General features: G+C 37.3%; 5 protein-coding genes and 1 non-coding gene across 10 annotated transcripts in view; 3 read left to right on the forward strand and 3 right to left on the reverse strand.

The window, feature by feature from the left end:
* Positions 1 to 768, reverse strand: part of Pnut (septin 7-like protein pnut) — a 42,194-nt gene extending 41,426 nt beyond the window's left edge. The window contains exon 1 of the mRNA XM_076377635.1: positions 513 to 768. Coding sequence (XP_076233750.1) covers positions 513 to 554 — 42 coding nt within the window. The 5' untranslated portion in view covers positions 555 to 768. The remainder of the gene's footprint in view (positions 1 to 512) is intronic.
* Positions 769 to 1,820: 1,052 nt separating this feature from the next.
* Positions 1,821 to 2,986, forward strand: LOC143179177 (lysophospholipase-like protein 1). The gene is made up of 4 exons (XM_076378281.1): positions 1,821 to 2,027; positions 2,126 to 2,250; positions 2,337 to 2,597; positions 2,667 to 2,986. Exons 1-4 carry the CDS (start codon positions 1,940 to 1,942, stop codon positions 2,889 to 2,891), a joined length of 699 nt encoding a protein of 232 aa, XP_076234396.1. The 5' UTR covers positions 1,821 to 1,939; the 3' UTR covers positions 2,892 to 2,986.
* Positions 2,987 to 4,356: 1,370 nt separating this feature from the next.
* Positions 4,357 to 10,146, forward strand: LOC143179239 (uncharacterized). Of its 2 annotated transcripts, none has more exons than XM_076378362.1 (4): positions 4,357 to 6,465; positions 7,720 to 8,067; positions 8,583 to 8,817; positions 8,875 to 10,146. In XM_076378362.1, the coding sequence occupies exons 1-4, from the start codon at positions 6,387 to 6,389 to the stop codon at positions 9,704 to 9,706; spliced, it is 1,494 nt and encodes a 497-aa protein (XP_076234477.1). In that variant the 5' UTR covers positions 4,357 to 6,386; the 3' UTR covers positions 9,707 to 10,146. The 2 variants fall into 2 exon arrangements, with proteins under 2 accessions (XP_076234477.1, XP_076234478.1); XM_076378363.1 differs by having other exon boundaries at positions 7,720 to 8,010.
* An 851-nt stretch (positions 10,147 to 10,997) lies between these two features.
* Positions 10,998 to 12,418, reverse strand: LOC143179240 (RRP15-like protein). Of its 2 annotated transcripts, none has more exons than XM_076378366.1 (4): positions 12,279 to 12,418; positions 11,631 to 12,099; positions 11,339 to 11,555; positions 10,998 to 11,263 (listed from the first exon to the last, which is right to left on the reverse strand). In XM_076378366.1, the coding sequence occupies exons 1-4, from the start codon at positions 12,331 to 12,333 to the stop codon at positions 11,141 to 11,143; spliced, it is 864 nt and encodes a 287-aa protein (XP_076234481.1). In that variant the 5' UTR covers positions 12,334 to 12,418; the 3' UTR covers positions 10,998 to 11,140. The 2 variants fall into 2 exon arrangements, with proteins under 2 accessions (XP_076234481.1, XP_076234480.1); XM_076378365.1 differs by having other exon boundaries at positions 10,998 to 11,266.
* A 363-nt stretch (positions 12,419 to 12,781) lies between these two features.
* Positions 12,782 to 12,853, reverse strand: Trnae-uuc (transfer RNA glutamic acid (anticodon UUC)). The gene has a single exon. It is a non-coding gene; the product is annotated as a tRNA-Glu (tRNA).
* Positions 12,854 to 14,040: 1,187 nt separating this feature from the next.
* Positions 14,041 to 24,425, forward strand: LOC143179071 (uncharacterized). Of its 3 annotated transcripts, none has more exons than XM_076378083.1 (8): positions 14,041 to 14,192; positions 18,925 to 19,061; positions 19,138 to 19,262; positions 20,530 to 20,669; positions 21,574 to 21,785; positions 22,031 to 22,268; positions 23,129 to 23,370; positions 23,518 to 24,425. In XM_076378083.1, exons 1-8 carry the CDS (start codon positions 14,183 to 14,185, stop codon positions 23,746 to 23,748), a joined length of 1,335 nt encoding a protein of 444 aa, XP_076234198.1. In that variant the 5' UTR covers positions 14,041 to 14,182; the 3' UTR covers positions 23,749 to 24,425. The 3 variants fall into 3 exon arrangements, with proteins under 3 accessions (XP_076234198.1, XP_076234197.1, XP_076234199.1); XM_076378082.1 differs by lacking the exon at positions 14,041 to 14,192 and adding an exon at positions 17,866 to 18,020; XM_076378084.1 differs by lacking the exons at positions 14,041 to 14,192; positions 21,574 to 21,785; positions 22,031 to 22,268 and adding exons at positions 17,900 to 18,020; positions 21,070 to 21,096.
* The last annotated feature ends 1,066 nt before the right edge of the window (positions 24,426 to 25,491 follow it).

The following is a 25,491-nucleotide window of genomic DNA, read 5'->3' on the forward strand; positions in this document are numbered from 1 at the left end:
AGAATTTCGACATCTAAGCTCTATGTTTTGAATAACCACACAGAAGAAATAAACCACAGAATTCGAAAACCTAAGCAAAAATGATCCACACCTACAGAGCAACAATAAAACAATAGTATCTAACAAATCAACAATTTTTCTCACATTTACTACCTCAGTATCTTTCGTATTTATTTTGCTATAAAGTGTGATCTGTCAAGGCATAAACCTCAGAAGTTCAAATTCTATACTAATAACCCAGTATTAATAAGAACCGCTGCATCTCTTGACAGCCCACATTCCTCTCAATAGTACACGCAAAATTAAAGCCAGTCTGTTCTAAACATTTTCAGGATACAATAAATACAGATATTGTAACGAGGCAGTACTGTAGTTGGTAGGTTAGGTCGGCTGCCGTATTGACCGGGCAGTGAACGGCGCTGCGTATTGACGCAAAAATTTGGCGCCCTCAAAATGGTCGTCGCGTACGCAACGAATATCCGCGTGTCTGAGAGTAGCATTCGATCACTTACCACTTCTCTGCATCGTTCCGACGAGTCGTTACAGCGTCTCATTAAACATAACTCTGCTGCTGGCCAACGCTGGACCGACGACGGGTGAAATTTCAGCGGGTCACCACCGACGTGTCCATCGACGCGACACCAATACCCTGTCAACGGAGCACTCGTGCCTTCTAACCCAGCCGAACTGTCTGTCTGGCATGCGTTTTCAAACGATCTCGAAGGGGCTCGAGAACGGAGATCGAGACATGCGTGCGCAGAAATTTGCGGTTATGTGAATGATTCGACGACAGCAGAGACAGTTCTCTCGGGGAGCAACGACTTTCCATAAACAACGGACTGTCACCACGAACCGACCTTGCGCGAAACGGTTCAAATTTCTGATCGAACCGAAGAGTAGATGTACTAAGAGGCGACGCGACGCGACGCTACGCTTCGGGCGGCAGGTTTGAAGTCCTTGCTTGACCTTGCCCTCTGGAAATTCACCTGTTCACAGGGCTTGGATTTTTCAGAATTTTAGCGCCGAAGCAGTTGCTCGATGCTTCATTTTTTATATTCAAAGTAAATAGAATATTTCTTGTCTTCTGGAGTTAATCGATTTTGCAAATAAAATGGCTTTTGAGGCGATGAGGATATAACAGGATATAAGCCGTAATGGGCTTATATTGAGGAAATCGACTTCGAAGATTTTTATTAAATCCTGAAATGGGGTTAACGTTTATTCAGTTTATGTTTTATGATGCATTTATATACAGTTTTTGTTTACGGTAAACTTCTTCCTTGTCCGCCATGTTGAATTGTATCTTAGGATGTTGAGGACGTTGTTGACTCAAAAGAACATAAATATTTTAATTGGTTGACAAGGATTTTTAAACACAGTGTCGCTAATTATTATTATGTTTTAACAATTTTTGTTAGCTGGTTTATGATCACTTTTAAGCATGTTTTTATGGAAGTACGTCGAATTTTGTTAAAATATGGGTTATATCCTTATTATTCTAAACGCTTCAATTGGTCTGAAAAGCGAGGGCGGGCTTTTTGACTCATAGATGGGCGATATTTTTTTCAGATAATAAATGATAAATAAAAGTTACGAATAAAATACTTATTTTTTCTAACCTCCTAAGCTCTTTTAAGTCCTCACAAAACAGTTCTTCTAGTGGCTTTATTTTTGAAACGCTAAGATTCTTACGTTTCGATCGAATTAGGAATTGTAATTGGAAAACAATTAGACACACGTTCGAACGATGGAAGTAGCTTGATAAAGTAGGAATATTTGATTGTGTTTATTTGGGAACTATCAATTTCGAACGTTGGACAGATTGCTGGACCGAGTCCTAAAAAATAACCATGTTGATAAACAGAATGATAATTTCGCGATTGTCTTGCAATTTTCGATCACTTTTACATAATAACGGATGAAAACTAGATAAATCATCATGGCTAGAATTGTTAATATACCGAAGATTAATATTGTGAATGCCACTAAAAAGCATACTGCCACTCTATTCTTCTTCCATGGATCAGGTAAACAGTTACTGTAATTATGTATGGTTTTTAAAATGGAATTTTTCAAAGAAATAGTAGAAAAAGGTGCTAAATAATTTTCTATATTTTGGTGTCAGGATCTAATGCAGAGGATATGAAAGAATGGGTTGATATTTTACACAGGGAAGAATTGAAGTTTCCACATATAAAAATTATGTATCCCAGTGCTCCGTTGCAACCTTATACGGTTTATGGAGGAATGGTAATATTATAAGCATTTTTGTTCAGTGTAATGTATAAAATGAAGCTAAAAATTATTTTTATTTTATATAGTGATTATTATTATAGCTTAGTAACGTATGGTTCAATCGCAAGATGATATCCATTAATGCCAGTGAAGATACAGAATCCATAGACTCAATGTGTCAGACTGTATCCAAACTAATTGATACAGAAATGTCTAATGGCATTTCTTCCAATAGAATTATTGTTGGTGGCTTTTCTATGGGTGGTGCGCTATCAATGTATTTATCATATAAATATCAAACATCTTTAGCTGGATGCTTTGCTATGTCTAGTTTTTTAAATAACAATTCATTTGTATATGAGGTACGTATTATGTGAATTTTTATAGATACATACTTTGTTTTCTTTCTATCACAAAAATTATTGTTGCAGCATTTAAAAACGAATTCAGGAATAAATACACCACCTCTTTTACAATTTCATGGCACTGCCGATGTCTTAGTGCCGATGGCATGGGGTCAGGAAACTCATAACAACTTAAAACATCTTGGAGTAAAGGGTCAATTTATAAAATTAGATAATGCAGGTCATGAAGTGACTAGGTCTGAAGTGGATGCATTTAAAAAATGGGTTTTAGAAATCTTACCAGAAAACTAAATATTTTTAATGTAAAATTAGTACAATTATTTTCTATGTATAATCAAAGTATTATACTTCTACACTCAATTATTTCTATAAATACCTTGACTAAATAAATATAATTTTATAAATTTTACGCATTGTTAATTATATCCTATAAACAACACGGTTACACAACCCAATAACCACTTTATTATCACTACACAAGTAAAAATATATCAACGTAAATGGTGATAATACTATCAGTGTTAAGCATAGTATTTAAAACAGGTGATTAAACAATTTATAACATGTTTACAAAATAGAATCTGAAAAAATTTTTCAAACAAAATAATCCTGAACTTTTTGAAAAAAACAAGCAATCAAAAGTACTGAGGTAAAGAATAATTGAGTGGAAGGACTAGATCAATGACTAGATCAATGACTAGATCAAGGACTAGACTAAGGACTAGACTAAGGACTAGACCAAGGACTAGACCAAGGACTAGACCAAGGACTAGACCAAGGACTAGACCAAGGACTAGACTCACTTTCAGAACCAACAGCGGGGGCGAATGGACCTAGTGATCCCATGGAGAGTCTGCCTACCCCCTGGGGTAGTCTGGTCCAGGATAGTCATCCTATCCAGGGCCAGTCGAGGGAGTCCTTCCCCAGGATCGCCAGGGCCATCCCAAACCGCCGGAGACCCCGGCGCGAGTGAGACATTCGGGGTCCTTCAAGGGTATTTATATCCTTTGGTCGAAAGAAGGGAACCAATGAAATAAGTTCTTCGAGTGGTGGGAATTGCAAGATTAATCGTACAATGAATAACTTGTGTAAGATTAATACTTCGCATGAAATAATCGTTCCAGCAACAATTTCTGCTGCACATATTTTTAATAACAATTGCAGGCAATGGCTTGTGTAAATTATTAACAATTATAATTATTTGTTAACCAGATATAAACAAATCTGCAAGATTTAGCGAACGAAAAATAGTTTACAAAACGTTTCGAGTTCGTAACAATTGTTTCCCTATTAAAAATTTATTTAAACAAGGAGCTTCCACTCTAAATGTTGATATTTTATAAGGTTTAAATAAACATCGTATGAACACGTCAGAAGAAGATTTGGATCACCATTCAATTTTGTTCAATCGATCTTTCTATCGACTGATCAATCGATATATTGTTTAAAAAAGTAGTAACATGGACTCCGCCAAGATGGCAAATATGGTTTATCCTGAAAGATGGCAGAGTTAAAATAATCACAGAGCTTTCCTATGTTAAAAAATCGCGTACTCTATTCAGTATATTATCAGTGAGTAATAGCAGTCTCTACTCACTCATTATATACACTATATATATATATATCTACTAATATATACTGATAAATATGGATCAGTATCTACCCCTTACACAGGGGAGGGAAGACAACAAGCGCCACCGAGGAGAACATCGACGAATTGCTCGCTAGTATCTTGAGGGGTGGCAAGGAGGTCGCTGTGTCCCACAAGTTGCGGAAAATTTCGAGGGTAGTAGCACATTCGACACACTGGCCTCGTATATCCCATATAACCCACATATTAAACGCACAACGAAGTAACACCAAGATTAATCGCGATTTCCCTTAAAGTAGCTCGAAATAGAGACTCAAACTAAAGAAAATTAAGGTTAAAAATATTCGTGGACTATTTCTTCTTAATCAATATTTGTAAATTCTGAAGTCACGACCAAACAGTTCCAGACTAAATACAATGACTGTGAAGCATTCACTTGGGCATAATACATATGTGATCATTCCAACGTTGTGAATTTGTTCCTGAGATTCACCATAATGTGTATTAACCACGCGTCTCGGATTACTAGCATATAATATTATTGCAAGTGAACAATTGTTTCAGTGTCGTGATTGATCAATTTTAATTTTCAAAAGGTTGTCGATTGCTGTTATCAGGCCGATAAGGATCATTCCATTATCATCTGGAAATATGACAGTGACGTGTTTGCAAGTCGCAAGGGAAACGAACGCTGTAAAACGCGGGGAAGAATTGGAAGACGTGTCGCGTGAATCCACAATGCATCGATGGTAAATAATATGGCGCGGCCTCATCTGCAGTCAGTGACGTCAAAGTCATGAAACGAAAGGGGATGTGATTCGATTTAAGAAAACCTGAATAGGATTCGCGAATACACGAAATTTAATGGAACGTGAACACGAAATTTCCACAGTGAAATCTCTAATTGTATAAGTTACGTAATTGTTACAATACAAAAAGCTGTGAACCACGTTAATAACATATGTTTAGTAGCAACTATAATATTAAGTAGAAGAGAAATATTTATGACGTTATCGATTCTCTTGTAAAGTTTATTACTCTCAGAGTGATCGTTATTCTCTTCTAACCGAACGAGAATTACTGTTGACCCCGCGATTATTTGAACACCGCACTGCGCCTAATGACATCGATCAGTGGTGGCAAACGAATTTTCTCTCCCGAAATTCGGTTCCATTATTTCCATAAAGAAACATATTATAACGATTACTAAAGGAATTAATCAACTGGAATTGAAAAGAGGGATAAAGGTGAGATCCTTCTCAGCTTTATTTGTTGGACAAAAATCACAAGCTATCAGTGATACTTGCTGGATCCACAACGTCGTAATATACTACATCTCACAACTACATGTAAAATCAACTTTAAGTATTTAATTCCTATTTTGAATTAACTGGATTTGAATAAAAATTAAAGTCATGATAAATGAAATACGTTGAAAGCTCGAATTCCTCAAATATCAAAATATCGAAATATTTAGTCTAATTTAATTTCAATCTTAAAATACAAGAACAGAAAAGTTTAAACTGGTTTTAAAATACAGTAAAACTGATAAAAAAATCGACAAGACCTTACCATAGAGCAAGCCATAGAAGTTGCCCTCGTGAAAGGGGAGCTCACGGAAGTGACAAAAAGAAGAAACGTATTGAACCAGCGGACGTTCCTCATTGCGAAATAAAAGTGTCGAAGGCGAAAAGCAGCAGGTTGATATAAAGTGGGGAGATGTTGAAATGGGTCAAGAGTGTCTCCACGATGACAGTATTCGTTGTTCGACGTCTTCGTGAAAAGATCCTCCTGGAAGCGCGTCGCGAGCGTCATTAACGCGGTGCACTTTATTGTTTCCGGTTGCACCGTCATCTGTGATGCCATTGCTGATGCAATGGGATTCGAAACTTGTTGAATTTCGACTGAGCTCGAGACAGTAACAGTCAGGTCGAAGAAGAAAGGGAATTTCTGGAATACAATTTTCTTCTTTTTGAGAAGGGAGAAGTGGAATCGTCGATGGAGAAATGCAACTAATAGACGCGCCATATTTCATTCGGTTACCTTTCAACGTTGATTCTGGTATAAACTTTGAGAGAATTGCAGAATGCATTATTTTGCATGCAGGATTGTTACCTTGACTAGGTACAGTTTAGAAATTGTTGGAAAAGAAAAGTAAACTGTCTTTCCTCGAGAGATACCAGAAAGTCTTTTTCATGGTTTACGGGTCGCGCAAGATACCGGAAGTAACGACCACCACGGGGACGACTTGGCTATACAATATCACCACCCAAGGTAAATTGAATTTTTAATACTAGGACTACCGAGACCAATGTGTGTCTATTTTTATTAAAATAATAAAATCTGAAGAAAATTTCTTTTTATATAAGATAAAATTCAAAATTAAGAGAAGACGCACATGTTTCATGAATTTAAAAATTTAATTCATTGGAATATTAATTCCATGATTTTTTTTTTAAGTACATAATTCTTTCGCTACTTTAGTTTGCAACAATATAGTAGTCTGTCCGTAATTTTAAACTTAGTAATGTAAGTAAAAGTAAAGTAAGTAAAAGTATTTTAAATTTGAATACCTATGGAATGAATGGTACATGAGTCTCAAAATATTGGAATCACTAACCTACTACCAGCCGGTTTATAATATCACTGTATTACAGCACTCTTTCCACTTTCACCTCGCCTTTCTTTCAGACAGCTAACGAAATTTATTTAGTTAGCATAAGAGAGAGTGTTCCGATCTTCCGATGCTCGAAATTACCCTCACTCTCGTGCTGAAAACGACACACGCTGTTATGTTAAACACACGTGTGTAATTTATATGTAGAAGATTATAAAAATTGCCTTCTTTCGCGATAACACTATTGTAGGTACGATTAACAAAATTGCCAATAGCGCTATAATAAATTTAAAACAGAAAAAAATCAGCTTTGACTAAAATCCATCAGACAACTGGAATATTGCCAGAAATGCGTACGTTTGTATCGTTACTTGCCCCGCATTGCGGTTTGAAGCATATTTATTATAAAAATAACAGAGACTTCAACATCAGGAATACCTATTGTGAGAATCCTACTAGAATATGTATGAATAGATTTCGCTTGAATCTTATGAAAAAAAAATGAAGGTAGAAATGCACCTTCCAGGTCATCACATTCTTCCTTCAAAATTTAATGTGTAGCAGGACCTCGATTAAGCCTTTCTTACTTAATCAAATTTTTTTAAAAGATGCTGAGATCAGGATACCTTATCTCAAAGAATGTTATGAAAAAACACCATTTATAAAAAAATTTGGTAGCAAAAAATTTTTGTTATTAAATACCCCTCTCCCCACCTCTAAAAATAAAAATTCTGTGACCTGGCAAAATATTAAACTATCATAATAAACTACTTGAAGGGTTAATCCATTTAAAACCAATTAAAGTAGCGAGGATAACGTATCTTTTTGATGAAGTCTAGTTACTCTAGGCTCTACTATACAAAAATGAACAAAAAAGTATTCTTTTACCAAATGAGGATGCAATATTACAGGTGAAATGAGCAGTAGCGGAGGGTTAGGATTCGGCGTCGGCGTCGGTGTCGGCGTCGCCGGTGGTCCGACCCTCGCGGCCGCTCAACAGGGCCAGGGGGTGGCTGCCCTTTTGGTGATGCTTGCTGTGCTCTGCTTCATCTTCGCTTACTGTTGCTGGGGCGCACCTTTCTGTCGATCCCTCTGTAGACGGCACTGCTGTTGTCGGCTCGAGGATCCCGAGCCAGACTCTCGGTTTGGCAACAGCGATCAGGCGATGGTAGCAACGCCGACGATCATCCTCTTGCCACACGGTAGGATGCTGGTTGTGGATGGTACGATCTTCACGCAGTTCCAAACCGATCCGACTGGTGAGATTGCAACTGGATACTAAACTTCTACGCAGTTCTTAGTTCGATTGATAACGAAGGATAAGAACCTTCGAGAGCCTTTCTCGGATCGGGTTCTTGCAGACTATGCTATTAGAGGCTCTTGGAGGCAAGCACTCCTTTTAAGTGTTGCTAGAACAGCGAAAATATCTGATGATATTGGCTTGCTGTCTGACCCTGATTTGGCGCTGGCTTAATTAGCTTATTGATTATATTTTATAGTGGTGAGAGATTATAATTTATTCAGGATATGATTTATAACTGGACTGCTTGAATAGCATAAACTGGAAGAGAAAACACTTGTAGTAGAAAATGGTTTCTTAGATTAGGTAACTAAGTTGTAGTAAATTACAAAAGAATACTAAAGAAAGTGTGCGTTTATTTGCTTTGGTATAAATTATAAACACTAGTGTACATAAGGTGATATATTAGAGTCCCAGGACCCTAAGTCACACAGATTTATAAGAGCAAACTTTCTACACATTTCTTCTACATAGGTTTAGACCTAGTGGAACTGGGTGATAGTGTGCTACGAGCACAAAGAAATCCACGCAGCATAAACAGACACCAACTGCAGAACAGCCAGGGTAGTATTCTGGAGATGGACGCAGAAACACCTAGCAAAGATAGTCTAGGCTCTGTGGGCTGTTTTCCACCCCCAACTTATGAAAGCATCTATGGGAAGGAGGAGTCAGACATGCCACCATCGTACTCTGATATTCTACTGCACAGGTAAACATGAATTTAAAGAACAAATTCATCTGTGTTTTAAACTTTATTCTTCCACAGGTTCGCCAATCTCCCTCACGAAATAGACATGCACAGTTATTGTCACGATGGTAAAGAGGAGATTGAGATGCAGAGCCTCGACGGTTGTCCACATATACTGGGAAATCCGATGAGCATGTTACCTTATCCTTATGCAACCGTGGCAAACTTTTCAAGCCAGAGTTTCCCACGAAGGACTGTCTCGAGGAATCCATCGATTATTAGCAATCCCCTGGACAGCTATTACGTGGACAACGAACTAGAATTGTATAGAATGAGTAACGATATGGTACCACGGGTGCTCAGCAACGCGAACTTCGAAGCTCTTCGAACTTACCAAGACGAGACTTCGTTTCACACGACCAATGAAAATGAAAACCAAAGACAGAATGAAGCACTGTCGAACAATGGAAATCATTGTATGTCTGACAATACCGTTCGAAACAACGAAAGAATATCTCTGAATAATGGAGAGGAGGTTTCTAGGAATGTGGCCGCAGGGAATGAGTTAATGAACTCGAGGAACCTTGCTCGAAGTGTGTCAAGGATCAGCCAGGAGAGCAGAAACAATGCAGAGAATTTGCAAAATAGGTACGCAGTCGGAAATGAGAATGATAGGTCAAGAACACAAGTGGATCAAGAAGATCGATCCAGTGTGAGGAACGTGCAGAATACTCAAACGGATGAAACCAATCACAACAACGAATCGAATCAAGTGGGATATTTTCTGCGAAACAGAGATGACGATGATGCTGTTGGCAGATCACAGGGATTGGAAACTGAGTCGAATTATTCTGATGAAGAAACCAGAAACTTCGGGGCTCTTGCGGATATTCGTGAGAGTCGGGTGTAACGCAAAGCCTAAGTGTGTCGAGCAACGATCGCTAGGAAACAATCTCTGACCAAATATAGTACATGTTAAATAACTGTACCTTGTACAGGAAAATACATCTATGGCAGTATTGTGTCTCCAAAGGACTTACAGTCCTGTTGTGATCGTTTCAATTTATTTATCGAGTCATTCAATTTCAATTTTGGAACGATATGGTATTATTTATAATTGAATAGCTGATTATCAATTAAACTCGATATTGTTTAATTTATTGTTTTTTGTACAAAAATAGATTCTGTTCCGATATGAAATAAAAAGTAAATATTTTACTTCACTATGATAAAATGAAGTGATACTTCTTATTTCTTTTTATGCAAAAACAGGAGTAAACATCACACAATAAGTATGATATGTGACCTACAAGACATATGTACAAACAATTGAATTAATCTAGCTGAAAATTACGTCACGCAAAACAACAAACAAAAGGAATTACTAAACATTATATGATTGAAGTTTTAAAATTAATTTTATATATACATAAAGAAATGTACAATCAATTTCATTGTGGCACAATAATTGAAGGAAAATGACGAAATGAAGTTAGTTCAATCCGTCCAAGGGTTAATCTACATGCTAGGTTCGGTAAATATTAAGAGAAGTAATCGTTATAAATCAATATAAATATTTTGTACATGTATTAGTAACCCAAGGTAGAAACTAATTTACTGTATATTTGCTTTTTATATTATTTTACAATTAATATGCAACGTATGAGACAGTGTCCAATATTCATGCTTAAACGAGAATACTTAAACTTTATATTTATATATGTCAATCAGATCAGTAACATATTGACACACTTTACACTTGACACACTGTATAGAATAATTGTTGGACATGTCAGATTCTATGTACAGATTAAGCATGTTCTCGAATTAAAGTTAAACTAATTATTTTAAAACAACTGTGGCTTAAATACACAAAGATCAAACATATATCATTTTACTACAAAAAACTGTGGTACTACTCTGAGGCTATGTTTATGTGGCATACGTAAGATTATGAAAATTTTAGATAGAGTCATGTATACATTATAAATATATGATATATTGTATGCATTATTATTACTGTTGTTAAGTAGCTCAAGGAATACTAAACATAAGTTATTAATAAAATAAAATGTTTATTAAAAATTTAATATTTTTTTTTTGCGTAAAATGGAGGTGTATTTTTCAAAAACTTTAATGGTAAAGAGGAAAGTGAATACTGGGCCTATGATAGAAAATATGTGAAATATATGAAAAATGTAACTTTAATTCTTTTACTGCCACATTCAGTAACAATAACTTTGCACCAGTATGACTTAGGAAACTGTGACAACATACCTTCAAATTCATTTTGTACAAAAAAATTGTTTGATATATGCACAAAAGTTCTATATTTTCATAAAACTTAATTATCACTGTCCATTTCTTCTGGTGCTGAAGAATCATCATCTTTGCTTTTACGATCCCAATCTTTCAGCTTGGTTCCCATAACAAAATCATCCCTTAATACATTCCATGTTTCATTGTCCTTCTGTAAATAATATTTGTTGCTAACTCTATTTTTTAAAAATAAGAACTTTTTTTTACAACAGAATGTATTTACCTTCTCTTTAACTTTTGCAGTTTCTTGACTTTCATCTTTAACATCATTATCTATTTGAATACTTTTACTTCCACCCATAAGAATGTCCAAGAATGTATTTTTGTCAATGGCTTTAAGTACTTTCTCACGCTTTCTTTCTAATGGACCAGCATCTGATAATTTCTTATTAATTTCACCTTGTTGTTGTCTTACAGCATTAAATAACTGTACTACACCCCTGCAATAAATTAAGAGCCCTTTAATGATTGAAAATTAATGAGTAGTACATACGAATGAAAAATTATTCAATTACTTTGTAGCTACTTTTTGCAACATTCTTTCACGCTCTCTATCTGCTATACTTGGTTTTACTCTAATACCTAAAGTGTCTTTTCTCCTTTCTTTTAATTGTTTTTCAGTATTTAGTTTTTGTATATTATCTTTAGAGTCTTCTGGTTCTTCTGTTTTTATTTCTTCCTTCACCTTGTCAATTTCAAATGTCAGAGGTTCATCCTCCTTCTTTACAACATCACATAACTTTTTTGCTTTTGATAAAACTATTGTTTTTTTACGTTTTGGCTTCTTTGTCTTTAAAATCTTTTGCATTGCATCCGCCCATCCAGGATTTCCATCAATTCTATGACTATCAGACTCATCCCCATCAGATTCTTTCTCAGATTCCCCATATCCTTTATCTGCACTTTCCAATTCTTGTGCCTCTGATTCCATAGTATCTTCATCACTGTCCTGTTCACTTTCGTCGCTATCATCCCTTAATTCAACTGCAATAACATTTAATCATCACAACTGTGCATACATAAAGTGAAATAAAGCAAATCTAATAAAACTTTCATTCATAGCGATGAACATTCACGTGAAAAATTAGTTCGTAGAGGTTAACTAAAGAAGCTAATTTTTTTTAAAGCAAACCCATAATATACAAATAGATTTTTATTTGAACCTTGTGGCTTCTTCGGTGATTTTGCGATTTTTGCTGAAGTGTCTAATGCAATCATTGTTAATTAGAATATGTACAATATAAACAAATATCAACAATATTACCGCACATGCACCATAAACTACATTGCATTTTCATGCCACACGCGATACGCGACGTTATTAATTCAGTGTAAAATAAGATTACAGCACTATGAGTGGTAGGAAATAAAATTAAATATTGGCGGTAACATTTCAAGTCCGAAATAATCTAAATGTCACGACTAATTGTTAAAAATATAATCCTATAGCGTGATTCGGCTTACTGAAGAATTTTCACAGAAAAATAATTTGTATCTTTGTCTCAGATTACGGTCATCAACATTATAGATATAAACAAAATTTAAATATCCATTTTTTCATTAATAAGATAAAATTATAATATGTGCTTTTATAATTGTAGGTAGACAAGTAAAAAAAAACAGTGAAAATAGTTTAACTAATGTAAAAAGAGGATTGAAAAAAAATTTCCGGTACCGGGAATCGAACCCGAGCCTCCTGGGTGAAAGCCAGGTATCCTAGCCACTAGACCATACCGGATCATATATTAATTCGATCATATTTGAAAGTATATATCGGGAAATAAAAAAATAAAGTTCTCATAAATACCTATAAATTTAAATTAAAATAAAAATTAGGAGGTAAATACATTTAGAAAATATGACTAAAATGAAGACACTGAAATCGCTGCGTACTTCACGGAGATATCTAGAGAATGACTGTCGCTGAAAAAATCCCAGGAGATGGCGCCACAAGTACGTTTTCGAGATAGTATTTAAAAAAGGTTCCACATTTTATGACAAAACACCTCTAACTCATAAATAAAATTGTAAATCAACAATCTTTAATCATTAGTTTATAGTGAGTGATAGGTTTCTAACGATCGACGTGAATTAATTGTTTCAAATATTTGTAAAGATAACTTTACGGTGAATGCAATTCATTATAGATTCCATACAGCCTACGTAGACATTCCAAATGATTCGTTGAAGCTATTATTACGTGTTATTGTTCAACGAGGTCATCGAAACTATGGGTCTATGAAACTGTATTTCCTGCCACATTAGGCATGACTGTAATTAATGAAGTCTGAGTTGTCTGTTAGCGACTAAGGGCTCGTTTAAAGATAATCACATTTGCACGATATTTAAATTATACGTAACCTCAGAATACTGTACTGATTGGATGAGTACTTATAACAATGACATCATTAATGTTTTCAGGATAATTGTAGTAACTGAACCGATTAGTCATCGCTACTGGTTTGATATTCGCGGAATATTCCTGATATAAAGATTTCCAAGTTATTTTCCAAGACTCATAAATCTAAAATTAATTTATAATACGTATCGCGTGTTATAATGATGGGACAGCGAAGGAATGATAATGAATTCTTTAATACTCTTTGTGTCGTCAATATATAAGTTGCTTATAGCGTTTCACAGCTGTCGATATGACGACTGGAAAAAAGGGATTCCAACTCGCATGAATCATCTCTTGTAATCCATTCACCGGTTACTCAGGAGACTTCGAAAGTACTTTGGTTAACTAATACTAAAAGGTAATAGACAGATACTATCTTCAGAAAAATATATTTCTCGTCATAACAGTGTGAACCTATGTCAGAAGCTATAATTCGTTTTAATTCTTTCTATTCTGAAGACGAATCCGCAGTGACTCATTCTACTCTGATTATCGCTTGCAAATTACCGGCGTAAAACGTCTGCAGGAATGCGCATGCGCGGCGGATCCGTGTCGTGAAGCGTCAAATGTCGCGCTCAACGCAGTTTGAGTTCAATCCTCGAAGAGTGTGCATCGACTTCAGTGTCTCAAGGATTTTTACGAGTTGCTACTTGAAAAGAAGGAACCATGGCTATCTGTAAGCAATTTTTATATTAATATTCTATACAATTTTAATTAATTATACGTCGTTAAGGTTTCTTTCTATTTAATCGCGAGAAGAGTTAATAAATTATAGTTGTCTTTAGAATATTGAACACATTTCTTATTTAGTGTAACAGTGACATGACTTAAAAATCATAATTTTGGGGAAAATTAGATAGATATCTAAAACAAACAGTGATCACTCTTTCTGTTTTAATAACTCAAAAAGAGTAAAATTTAGAATAGTGTCACTGTTAGAGTAAATAGGCAATATTTAGGTTATCGTATTTTTTATAATTCCTCATTTTTTAATGAGCAAACCATAGAAGGAAACAAAATATGTAAAACAAACAGAACGAATCATACATTAAAATTCATTAGAAGATCCAGGAAGATTAGTCTTCAGCGTGGGCATTTATAAACTGCGTAGTAATTATTGCGCAGGAGGTAGTAATTAACATCTACCGGCTTCTTTAAGCAAAATTTGTCTTACATATGTGAGATAGCTGTTAATCACAATTTCCAAGAAACTCTATTGTTCACAGTCACATCCTAATTATTAACGCAATAAAATACTTTGCTTATGTCCCATAAGCAGATCTACAGCAACAGATGAGGGCATCCATTATTTTAAGAGGGAAGTGAACTTCAGTCGAGAATTCTTGCGTGGCATTCTCAGAAGTACAGCTATATTTAGTGTCGTATCCAATATTAGATTCCCTTCCAGTAAACAGATAATTCAGACAGGTAATGCATCACTTAGAATCATTTCACGCATAAATCATAGTCAATGCCAAAGTTTTCTCATTCTTTCGATTTTCGAAACACCTGGTAACGCGTAGAACTCGCTCCTGCCGTCCTTTCGAAGTCATAAATCAGCAGTAAGGATAGCCTGTTCTGATAGATAGTGTATTGATATTTGACTCGCAGGAAGTAGCAATACCTCTTTGGTATGTGTTTATACGAGAATGCTTCTGAGAGCGGCTTCTTTCCTAGTGTCTGGCTAAATATAGTGCGGTTGTGCTGGTTTGACAAGCCGGCCGGCCGGCTTTCTCGATGCTGTTCCACGAATCTAGCTCACGAGATCAGAAATATGAGACAGCAGTGCTTCTGCGGCCGAAAACTAGGGTTCTGGAGCACTCTGGAGTCTGCAATCAAAATTCTTGGCTTCAACCCTGACCCCAACTCAAGGGGTCGACGTAGGAACCGATCAGCGCCAATTTTTAGTGAAAACGACTAATCATGTCAATTTTAACGCACTTTAATATTTAGTATTTCTTTTTTTTTGATAATATTGCACAATTTTAACAATCTAGAGCTGGCTGGTTTCTACACAGACTAGTTTTGCTCTCTTCAACTCCTCTTTTTCTTTGATCTTCGACTCCAAGTCTGACTTTAGTAATCAGAACTTCTCTTGAAGTCCTCAGAATCTTCTGAACTCCAACTTCATAGTTCTGGTAAAAAATCCTCGGTTCTTGAAGGGGGAAAGATTCTGAATATTTTCTGAAGCGAGAGATTTTAGTTGAACAGACAGGCCAATCGAGTAGAGTAGCCTCAATTTTCAAGATTCCGGTATCACGTCATCTAGGCGAGACTCCTTGTGTAATAAGGCTTCTAGATTGTTTCGCAACACGCACTCACACTATCCTCCAGCACAAAGGGAATCTCTGGCTTCCTCCCTGCAATCTCCGCCGATCTCGTTCATTTATTTTAACTAAATCTTGACCCCTCCACGCTTAGCGTTTTCTATATTTAATAATTCCATTGTTTCGATCGTAATAATTACAGAAAAATGATATACAATAGAAATACCCTTATACTTTTCAGTTCTACTGCAAAATAATATTGATATGAACACAGGACTCGCAAGTATGGCATAATATTATGGTAGCAAATAGTGAAGGACGTCAGAGGTGTTTACATCTTCAGTGATTGGCTTTACTCGCGAAGTGTGTCCACCTGCGGCATTCTTTTCCTGGTTAACGGTCGCATAGTATCCACCTTGCTGGCAAAAGGAAGACAGTTGCCATGCGAGGTCAACGACAGCGGTATACGCGATTGGCTAGCAGACATAATAGGCGCGGGAGCGTCTATTGGCAACCGTTACTCTTGCAGTTAATTAACGCCTGTTCATTAGGTGCATCCATGTAAAGTTCTTTGCAGAATCCCCTCCATATTGCACTTGTTGAATGAGCTTGCATATGTATTAGGGATTAGCAAAATGGTCCGCCATTTGTTTCTGTCTGATCCCTAAATCGAGAGTAATTCTTACACTCTAATTACCGATTGTATTTATTGAATCGAACTATGTGTACGTACTTCCATGGATCGCGTTAAATTGCCAAGAGCAGAATGTCGTGAACTGTAATACGACATAACTGGTGGCGTTCATCGTTGCGCAATGGGAAATTGACTGAATGGCTCTAATTTTCGCATTGTTATGTTAATTGCGCGCGTAATACGCCTCGTATGATAGGGTCTTGTCTAATCAATTTACACGCGCGAGATTAGCATGTTTTGTGGTCCATCATCAAAAATAGTATGTTGTTAAAACCGATAGAAAAGATATATTATCTTCTCATGGGATCTAGTTGCGCATTGACACGTAACTTCCTCTACTCTTTTCCTAATAATACTAATTTAGTTATCGGCGCAGCGTGATCCCCTTTGACCGCGTAATCTCGCCAGGAAAGTTCTCTATGCCAATCACTTTGAATCATACCGCGGTAACACGCGTAATACAAAGTAATTGGCATCGAAATACCAATGACATCAGCTTGATGACGTCTTCGACCTCGTCTGACACTACTTTCTATTATCCTTCATTCTCTTATCGTCTAGAATTTTTTATTTTAAATCGAGGAGAAATACAAGTAAAGGAATGCAAGTTCCAGTACTGTGAGATTGTTAGAATCGAAGACTTATTAAGATTTCTAACAGCGAAGACTAAGGAAATTCCTATTCCTCAAACGAATCAAGTTCAATGACTTCTAGAGCAAAATATTTACAAGAATTATTTTTGAATTCTGTCGATTAACAATTTTTTTCTCAAGGAGGTAGTAATTGATGACTGTAAGTAGTTATCAAAATCAATATGGCACCCAAATTTCCGGCGCCTCAGTCATTCGATGATCCGATGATGTCAGCAATGAGTCTGGCCTTCGTGACACAAGTCACTATTTATAAGCAGTTGCGTTCGTTCAGCAAAACTTCGTAGTATTCATACTGAGAATTGTTTCGTCGAGAAAGCTACCTTTAATACGTCCTCCATCTTTTTTATGATCATTGTGCCCGTCGACTGCCAAGGCGTTAGTGTGTTTCCTTGTGCCACTTAAAAAAGTTTCAGTGATTCAAGTTTAAATCTCCAGAATGAAATGACAGTGCCACGTGACTGAGTACTTGTTTTCCTTAAACATAAACATCTGTCGATATCGGAGGAAGTAACTTGTCAAATTGAAGTCAGATAAAGCATGCAGAATATCGATGGAGTCTCGAAGCTCGATCATAGCTATATTCATTCATAATTCAATGTTTAAAAGGTTAAGGTTTTTTCCTCGTGAAAATAACTTGTTTATTAACACAAGTTAGAGACAAGTCTTATGGTGGAATTGACTGTATTAATGATATGAGACGAAAGACTCATTGTGTTAGAGATTCAGTGTGACATGGTTATTATAGAACAGCGTTATGAATTTTCCTGAAAATAGAATGTTACCTTGGTACTACTTATTAAGAACTTTCATGTTAATAACACTTGTATTAGTGTTGATATTTATGTCCACCGATGTGTCGTACCAGCTGCAATCCCTACACCTGTTTCCAGGTAAATATTCACGATACAAACTTAAAGATAATTATTTTCCGTCTTGAATAATTAAAAAAAATGAGTGATGAAATTTAATGAGACTACTGCTGCGATCTGTTCTCATCAAACACCGAGCTACGTAAGTCGTTGATTTGAATTTATGGTCGCACGACGAAATCATTTACAGCTGACGACATGCCCAAAGAAATAACGGTACGACTTGTGCTGCTCGTTGGCTATAGCGTTCCATTTCTGTCGAAGAAAAACGCGTGTTTAATTAACAGCAATCAGGAATCGCCTGCTCATGATCTAAAAATAGGTCTCAGATTCTATATTTGCCGATGACGCGAATTTTTGACCACACTATACAATTTAAATAGAATTTTGCTGAAAATTAATTGCTTCTAGATTCAGTACCTAGTTCCATTTCCTCTTCTTCTTTTTATCTACTGTGTCTTCACACAGCTATTTTTCCACCGATTCAAAGGCACACTTCCTTGAGTTTAGCTCAAAGAACGCTCATCAATCTCTGAAACGTTGTCCACGAACCGTGTCGAGGCTAGTAGAAAACATTCACGGTCGATTAGCGTGATCCAAGCTCGCAATCATCGTGATATTGATCGATGGGAGTCCTGCATTGTCCTACTTTCGTTTCGCTATATGCTGTTCGCTTGGCGTCTAGACACTTAGGCGCCTGGCTGTGTTGTTTTGCTCCACTTTCCACTAAAAATGATCCTTTTCGCTCTGCTTCGTAATCCTTAACTGGGTCGAGGGATAAGGTGGCGTAGTGGTTACATAATTGCAGGGTCCGTTCGACCCTGGCGGAGAAGATAGATGGAATATCGCGTTGGAGGTCAATCGATTCTCCAATATTTTCGCAATTTCAGCATTTGTACAGGAGTTCTGTATTTTCTCTTTTTAGCACTCAATACAGAAGACAAATTAGAGTACAATTTCTACCCTGTCGCAAGTGGACAGATCCAGTTCAGGATAAAGGCAGCCAATGACGCCCATATTGCGCTTACCACTGGTCCTCAGGAAGGGGAACCGATGTATGAGGTGAGGACTACTAGTCAAGCGATTGTAGTGATGCAAATTAGAAGAAAAATTAGAAATAATATATCAAAATGTTCAGGTGTTCATCGGTGGATGGAGCAACAGCAAGTCCGTGATTCGTAAGAATAGGACCAAGCCAGAAGTCGCAGAGGTAGAGACACCCGGGATATTGAGTGCTGATGAGTATCGTGGATTTTGGATCAGGTAAATTTACTAGAATTAAAAAGTTACTAGAAGCAGAAAAAAGATCAGGAATACACTTTGCAGCGAAGTTAAAGGATCACTAATTTCAGACCGAAAAATTGTCGATCTTTGAGCTACTGTAACATCGTAAAAAAAAATCACACGGCAGTGAGCCTGGTCTCATTTCAAAGTTCAAAGCCTCTACTTTTACACCCTTGAGTTGAATTTGTCCGAAAAAAATTCTTGAGTTCACGACACGCCGATTGAGAGAGGGTGGTTTTTCTTTGAATTTTTTCCAACTTCAGACGACTCGCAGGAACTTGATCAATTTTTTTCGCGACTTTTCCTGGGGAGAAATTAAAGCTGGAACCCTCCCCTTTCGAACAAGACCTTAATGAATGATCTGCGATTTTTTTTCGCTGAGTTATCGCGCTCTGAACGAAAAGTGAGCCGATGACCTTGCAATCACGCAGAGTTCGAGAGCCCAAAAAAGAAGCCAATGTTTGAGCTGCCATAACTTCGACAAAAAAAATCGCAGGGAAGTGAGCCTAGTCTCATTTTAAAGGGCAAAGCCTCTATCTTTACACCCCTGAGTTGAACCTCCTCGAAAAAAATTTTTGAGTCCTTGACACGCCGAGAAAGAGAGGGTGATTTTTCCCTGAATCTTTTCCAACTTCAGACGATGCGCAGGAACTTGATAAATTTTTTTTGGAACTAGCTCTACAGTAGATTTCAGCCCTGAAGTCTCCCTTTTCCATCGAGACTTTAAAAATTGACGTACGATTTTTTTTCGCTGAGTTATCGCACTTTGAATGGAAAGTGTACCTTGGGTACCATTTCATTCAATGTGTATCTTGGCTACCATTTCATTCAAAGTGCGATAACTCTGCAAAAAAAAATGTTACGTCAATTTTCAAAGTCTTGTTAGAAAGGGGAGACTTTAGGCTTGAATTCTACTGCAGAATTAGTCCCGAAAAAAATTTATCAAGTTCCAGAGAGTCGTCTAAAGTTGAATAAGATTCAAAGAAAAACTACCCTCTCTCTCTCGGCGTGTCGTGAACTCAAGAATTTTTTTCGGACAAATTCAACTCAAGGGTGTAAAAGTAGAGACTTTGCCCTTTAAAATGAGATTAGGCTCACTGCCGTACGATTTTTTTTTACAAAGTTACAGCAGCTCAAAGATTAATCATTTTTTGTCTTAAAATTAGTAACCTTCAATACTGCTGCAGAATGTATAATGAGTGTAATACTTCGAATTCTAATAATATTTTCAAACTATTTATTTCAGATGGAGCGACGGTGTGTTGTCAGTTGGTAAAGAGGGTGAACCAAGTTCATTCCTCAGCTATGCTGATCCAGAACCGTTTGCCATCGGGTACTTTGGAATCTGCACCGGTTGGGGTGCTTCAGGCGAATGGCTGATCGAAGGTAAACTTTTGCTTCGCTCATTCTTGATACATTACTAAGGTTTAGAATATTTTCTGGCCAAGAATGCTTACCATAATATTTTCTAGTGTACCTAGATACCATTGTTATATTATTACTCAAATATGTAGATGATTAGTAAGAACTCAAACCGATAAGTATTGTTAAATGCTCTGGCCTTTTATTATCTCAGACTTATCTTTGTAAATACTCTATACATTATTCAGTAGATAATCTCGAACGTCTGGAAATACTATTTTTACTATAGAACTTGTTAACCTTTATCCATCCAGTTTTTTCCATTGAATACTTTACTGTACATTGAAATTTATTAATACTATCTTCTTCCTGGTACTTTATCGGATTTCGGATGGATTCTACTAATACATCGATGTCCACACAGCCATATGTATTGGTGGTCAGGAGCGTTGTACGTATAGTATGAGAAGCTTGCCGAAAATTGTAGTTTTACCCCTTTTAGAACTCCAGCTTTTTTGCTCGAACATGGTTTGATTTCGCCCCAGCACGTTTTTCCTCTTTGAAAGAGGTCCAATTAAAAATCTTCTCCTTCTAGTATCTTTGTAATTTAATTTCCAGAAGCAAATGCAGTTGTTTTTTAATTGGACACCGTTCAAAGAAGTGGGCATGCACGAAAAAATAGACTTTAGACGACTTAGTCAAGCTTACCTCGCTTCGACACGATCAAAGTTCTAGTTTATAGAAGTTCTTGTCACCTGACAGTACCTAATCAAAAGGTCTCCAGAGGGGCTTAGAGTGTACTGAAGAATTTACAGAACTTAGACTACTAAAGGACTCAGACAAACAAAATTACCAACCTTTCATATCGTGGAATACATATTTCGTTGAAATTAAAATATTTATTTCGAAATTTTTTGATTTCTGTAAGGACACGGGTCCCTGAAGACGCGCGATGAGTTACTCTACAAATTCCATAACGTACGCAGCGGCTCAGTCCTCATAGAAGTGAGGGCGAAGAGCAACGCGCATATCGCCTTGACCAACAAGAAAGGCGACTCGAGTCCAATGTACGAAATCTTGCTCGGGGGCTGGGAGAACACGGCGTCTGTCATCAGATACGATCGCAAACAGCCTGATAAGGTTCGAAATCGCCTCCCCTCGCTTCTTCCTTTAACCCTTTGCGTTCCAAAATTCAAGCAATTATCGTTAAAAATTCGTGAGCAACCCCTTATTAAAGATTTGGTCGATAAGAAGCGAAAAAGAGGGTAGGATAGATCTGTCTCCGCTTCCAGCAGGAAGCAGATGCAAAGGGTTAAAGAGAATTCGTGTATCAGGTACCATAGGCTGCGTTCCCCCTCCTAAATGGCTGGTTTTGCCCCGGACAGGTGCGCGTGAACACGCCAAACCTGCTCAACGAGAACGAGAGCAAGAAGTTCGCGATCACTTGGCTCGACGGTCGTATCACAGTTAGGGCTGGTAACCTTAATGGTCCTGTGATAATGGAATGGCAGGACCCAAAGCCAATTGGCGTGAGCTACGTGGGTGTGCGTACTGGTTGGGGTGCAACCGGAAAATGGAAACTCCAAACCGCGCTGTACCCACCTCCGAGTCCTGGTTCCAAACGTAATTTGCCTGAACTTTTTTTTTTTTAATTTCAGGCTTATCTTTCTCAGACATACATGTATATTTTTACAATTAATGGGCATTGAAGCTTGTTTATAATAATTAACTTCTAAGAATGGAATAAAGGAAGAATTTAATGGGATTTGGTGGCAGTAATTGCTTTGCAAATAGCTTGTTCAATTTGCAATGCAATTTCTATTATTCTTCTCGTGTATGGGAGTGAAGGATCTTGGGTTCGTTGAGTGATAAAATTGTGGAGTCCCGCTTGGTTGCCTATGTTAGGTTGCTCCACTTATGGAGGGCTTAAGTTCTTGGGAAATTAACTGTTTGGAAGGATATGGGCACATCCAGGGTACTGACTTAGTGTAACCTAAAGTTTTTTTTGGTAAAGCGGGTAGTTAGACCAGCAAAGTATTAGAAAATAAGAATTCCAAATCCATCCTACTTCACAGTTTTGTTTTCACGTGACTAACACCACATTGCGCAAAATGCACTCTCCAGTTTGAAAAGTTTTAACATCAGCATGTTGCACCAAGAATGCCGAGCTCTCACTATAACACCATTATCTTCTGCAGACTCGTCACTTTTTAAACGCATTCTTATCGTAACTTTCCCTCGTTTGAATCATTATTTCAGAGTTATCCTATCAATGTGTAATTTTCCAAGCATATTGTCGTTGAAGGCGATGATAATTAGAAGAATAAATTATCATGAAGTATTTGTACACATATTCACCCTCGTATCATTTCACTGCCATGAGCATCGGAGACTCTGTTTTATCAGTGGTGTGCAAGGAATGTAAATTAAAAAATATCCCAATTTATACAGCAATTTATTTGGATGGCACCTGTTTCTTCTAGACACGAACCCATCGGCGCCCCCTCCACCAGTGCAAGGCTTGGAAATGGGAGATATTTGCTGGTGCGATGCATCAGGTGGAATGGTGCCTCCAGCTGCTGTCGAAGGTGGAAAGGACGACGAGACTTTGTACGTGGGCAGGGCCTATCACGAAGGTGCCCTTCTGCCTGGCAAAGTGAAGCCTGGACACTCTGTCTGCTATGTCGCTTGGGGCGGCGGGGAGCATGGAAAGACTGATTATCAGGTACTTATAGTCTCAATCAAATCACCTGGCCATTCAAGCAGGGCTGGATTAAATATTCTCTACTTTTTCAGAAGATTTTTTAAGAATAACTGTTTTCAATTCTGAGCTTCTTCCTGCAAAAAGTAATCGAATCATCTCTCGTTTCAGGTTCTCTGCGGTTGCAATCCCATCTGGGTGCCAACAAGCGGAAACAACATTCCTCCCAACGCGATTCCTGGCGGTGAGACCGAAGATGGAGAGGCTCTCTACGTCGGTCGTGTCCAGCACGAGGGCACTGTGACGATCGGCAAAGTGCAGCCCTCCCACAGCGTCTGTTACATACCATTCGGTGGTGCTGAAGTCGCTTTCCCCGAATATGAGATCATGGTCTCGCAATAATTCATCAGAAATCCCACCCACGATGGAATAGAATTACAAATTGCACCGACTTTTCGATGAATCTTGCTGATTGCTTCAAGTGATCTTATTTCTGAAGTACCGAGGTACTCAGAAGCGGACAATTATTTCCGAAATGCAAAAAGTGATGTAGTATCATACGAATATTGTAATGGTTTGTTTTAATGAATAGCTGTAGTAATGTTGTTTACTAAAATCAGTGAATCACATTAATTTTTGATATTTTATTAAGAAGAAGGGATGGGTTATGTATTGTGAAGATTTTACGAATCTCATATGTGTGCAAACTAGTCTAGTTATGGATGGGCGGATCTTGATTTACATTCATCGATCGGTCGGTGCACAATGGAGGCGTGCACTTCCGCACAGAATGCAATTTTTAATTCATTGTATAGAACGCGCGCAACTAGCAGTACATATTACTCAGTTTATGTATATGCTAATGATTACCTATGGTCAATCTCCTATTGATTATTATATTTATACTGTTCGGCGGAAATGTTATCCCTTATCCGCGTCCTTTTTCGAAAGAAAGCATTGCAAAGAATATATAATATATTCAGCAGCCACCTAGTTTTTTAACGCACAACACTGCTTTCCTAAAAAAGTTATTTTTTGATGCTGTACTGTTACGAAACAATAAATCAACTTCCAAATAACATAGCGAGTACCTAGTTACCGAATACTTAATGTTAAATATCGAACTTTAAAAAAATTAATTAAGAAAAATTTATTGAGCTCTGTAGGGATATTTGAATTTAGCAAATAATCGGAGAAAAACAACCCTCCCTTTCTTGGTATGTCGTGAAGACAAGAATTTTTTTGGGCAAGTCTAACACAGGAATTTGAAAGTAGAAGCTTTGCACTTTAAAATGAGTCCAGGCTCACTTCCCTGTGATTTTTTTTCTCGGAGTTATGGCAGCTCAAACATTGACTTCTTTTTTGGGCTCTCAAACTCTGCGTGATTGCGAGGTCATCGGCTCACTATTCGTTCAGAGCGCGATAACTTGGCGAAAAAAAATCGCAGATCATTCGTTAAGATCTTGTTCGAAAGGGGAGAGTTTCAGCTTTAATTTCTTCTTAGGAGAAGTCGCGAAAAAAATTTATCAAGTTCCTGCGAATCGTCTGAAGTTGGAAAAGATTCAGGGAAAAACCACCCTCTCTTTCTCGGCGTGTCAAGGACTCAAGAATTTTTTTCGAGGAGGTTCAACTCAAGGGTGTAAAAGTAGAAGCTTTGCCCTTTAAAATGAGACTAGGCTCACTTCCCTACGATTTTTTTTGTCGGAGTTATGGCAGCTCAAACATTGGCTTCTTTTTTGGGCTCTCGAACTCTGCGTGATTGCGAGGTCATCGGCTCACTTTTCGTTCAGAGCGCGATAACTCGGCAAAAAAAAATCGTAGATCAATTTTTAAGGTCTCGTTACAAAGGGGAAGCTTCAAGCTTGAAATCTAGTGTAGAGTGAATCGGGGAAAAAATTTATTAAGCTACGTACAGACGCTTGAACTTGGTTAATTCCTCCAATACCTTCTCTTTCCTGCGCCACAGCCAAGCGGAAAAGCATTTTCGGAAAAATTCAATTCAAGGATAAAGAAGTAGAAGCTTTTCCCTTCAACATGAGCCCAGACTCATTGTTGTATAATTTTTTTTTGGCCAAGTCTGATTTGCTACTTTTTTCAAATGATGGTACGTAAAAGATCCTGCAGGGGGCGCAACTGTATTTTCAA

This window comes from Calliopsis andreniformis, chromosome 5 (genome assembly GCF_051401765.1).
Source record: "Calliopsis andreniformis isolate RMS-2024a chromosome 5, iyCalAndr_principal, whole genome shotgun sequence".
Classification (NCBI taxonomy): domain Eukaryota; kingdom Metazoa; phylum Arthropoda; class Insecta; order Hymenoptera; family Andrenidae; genus Calliopsis; species Calliopsis andreniformis.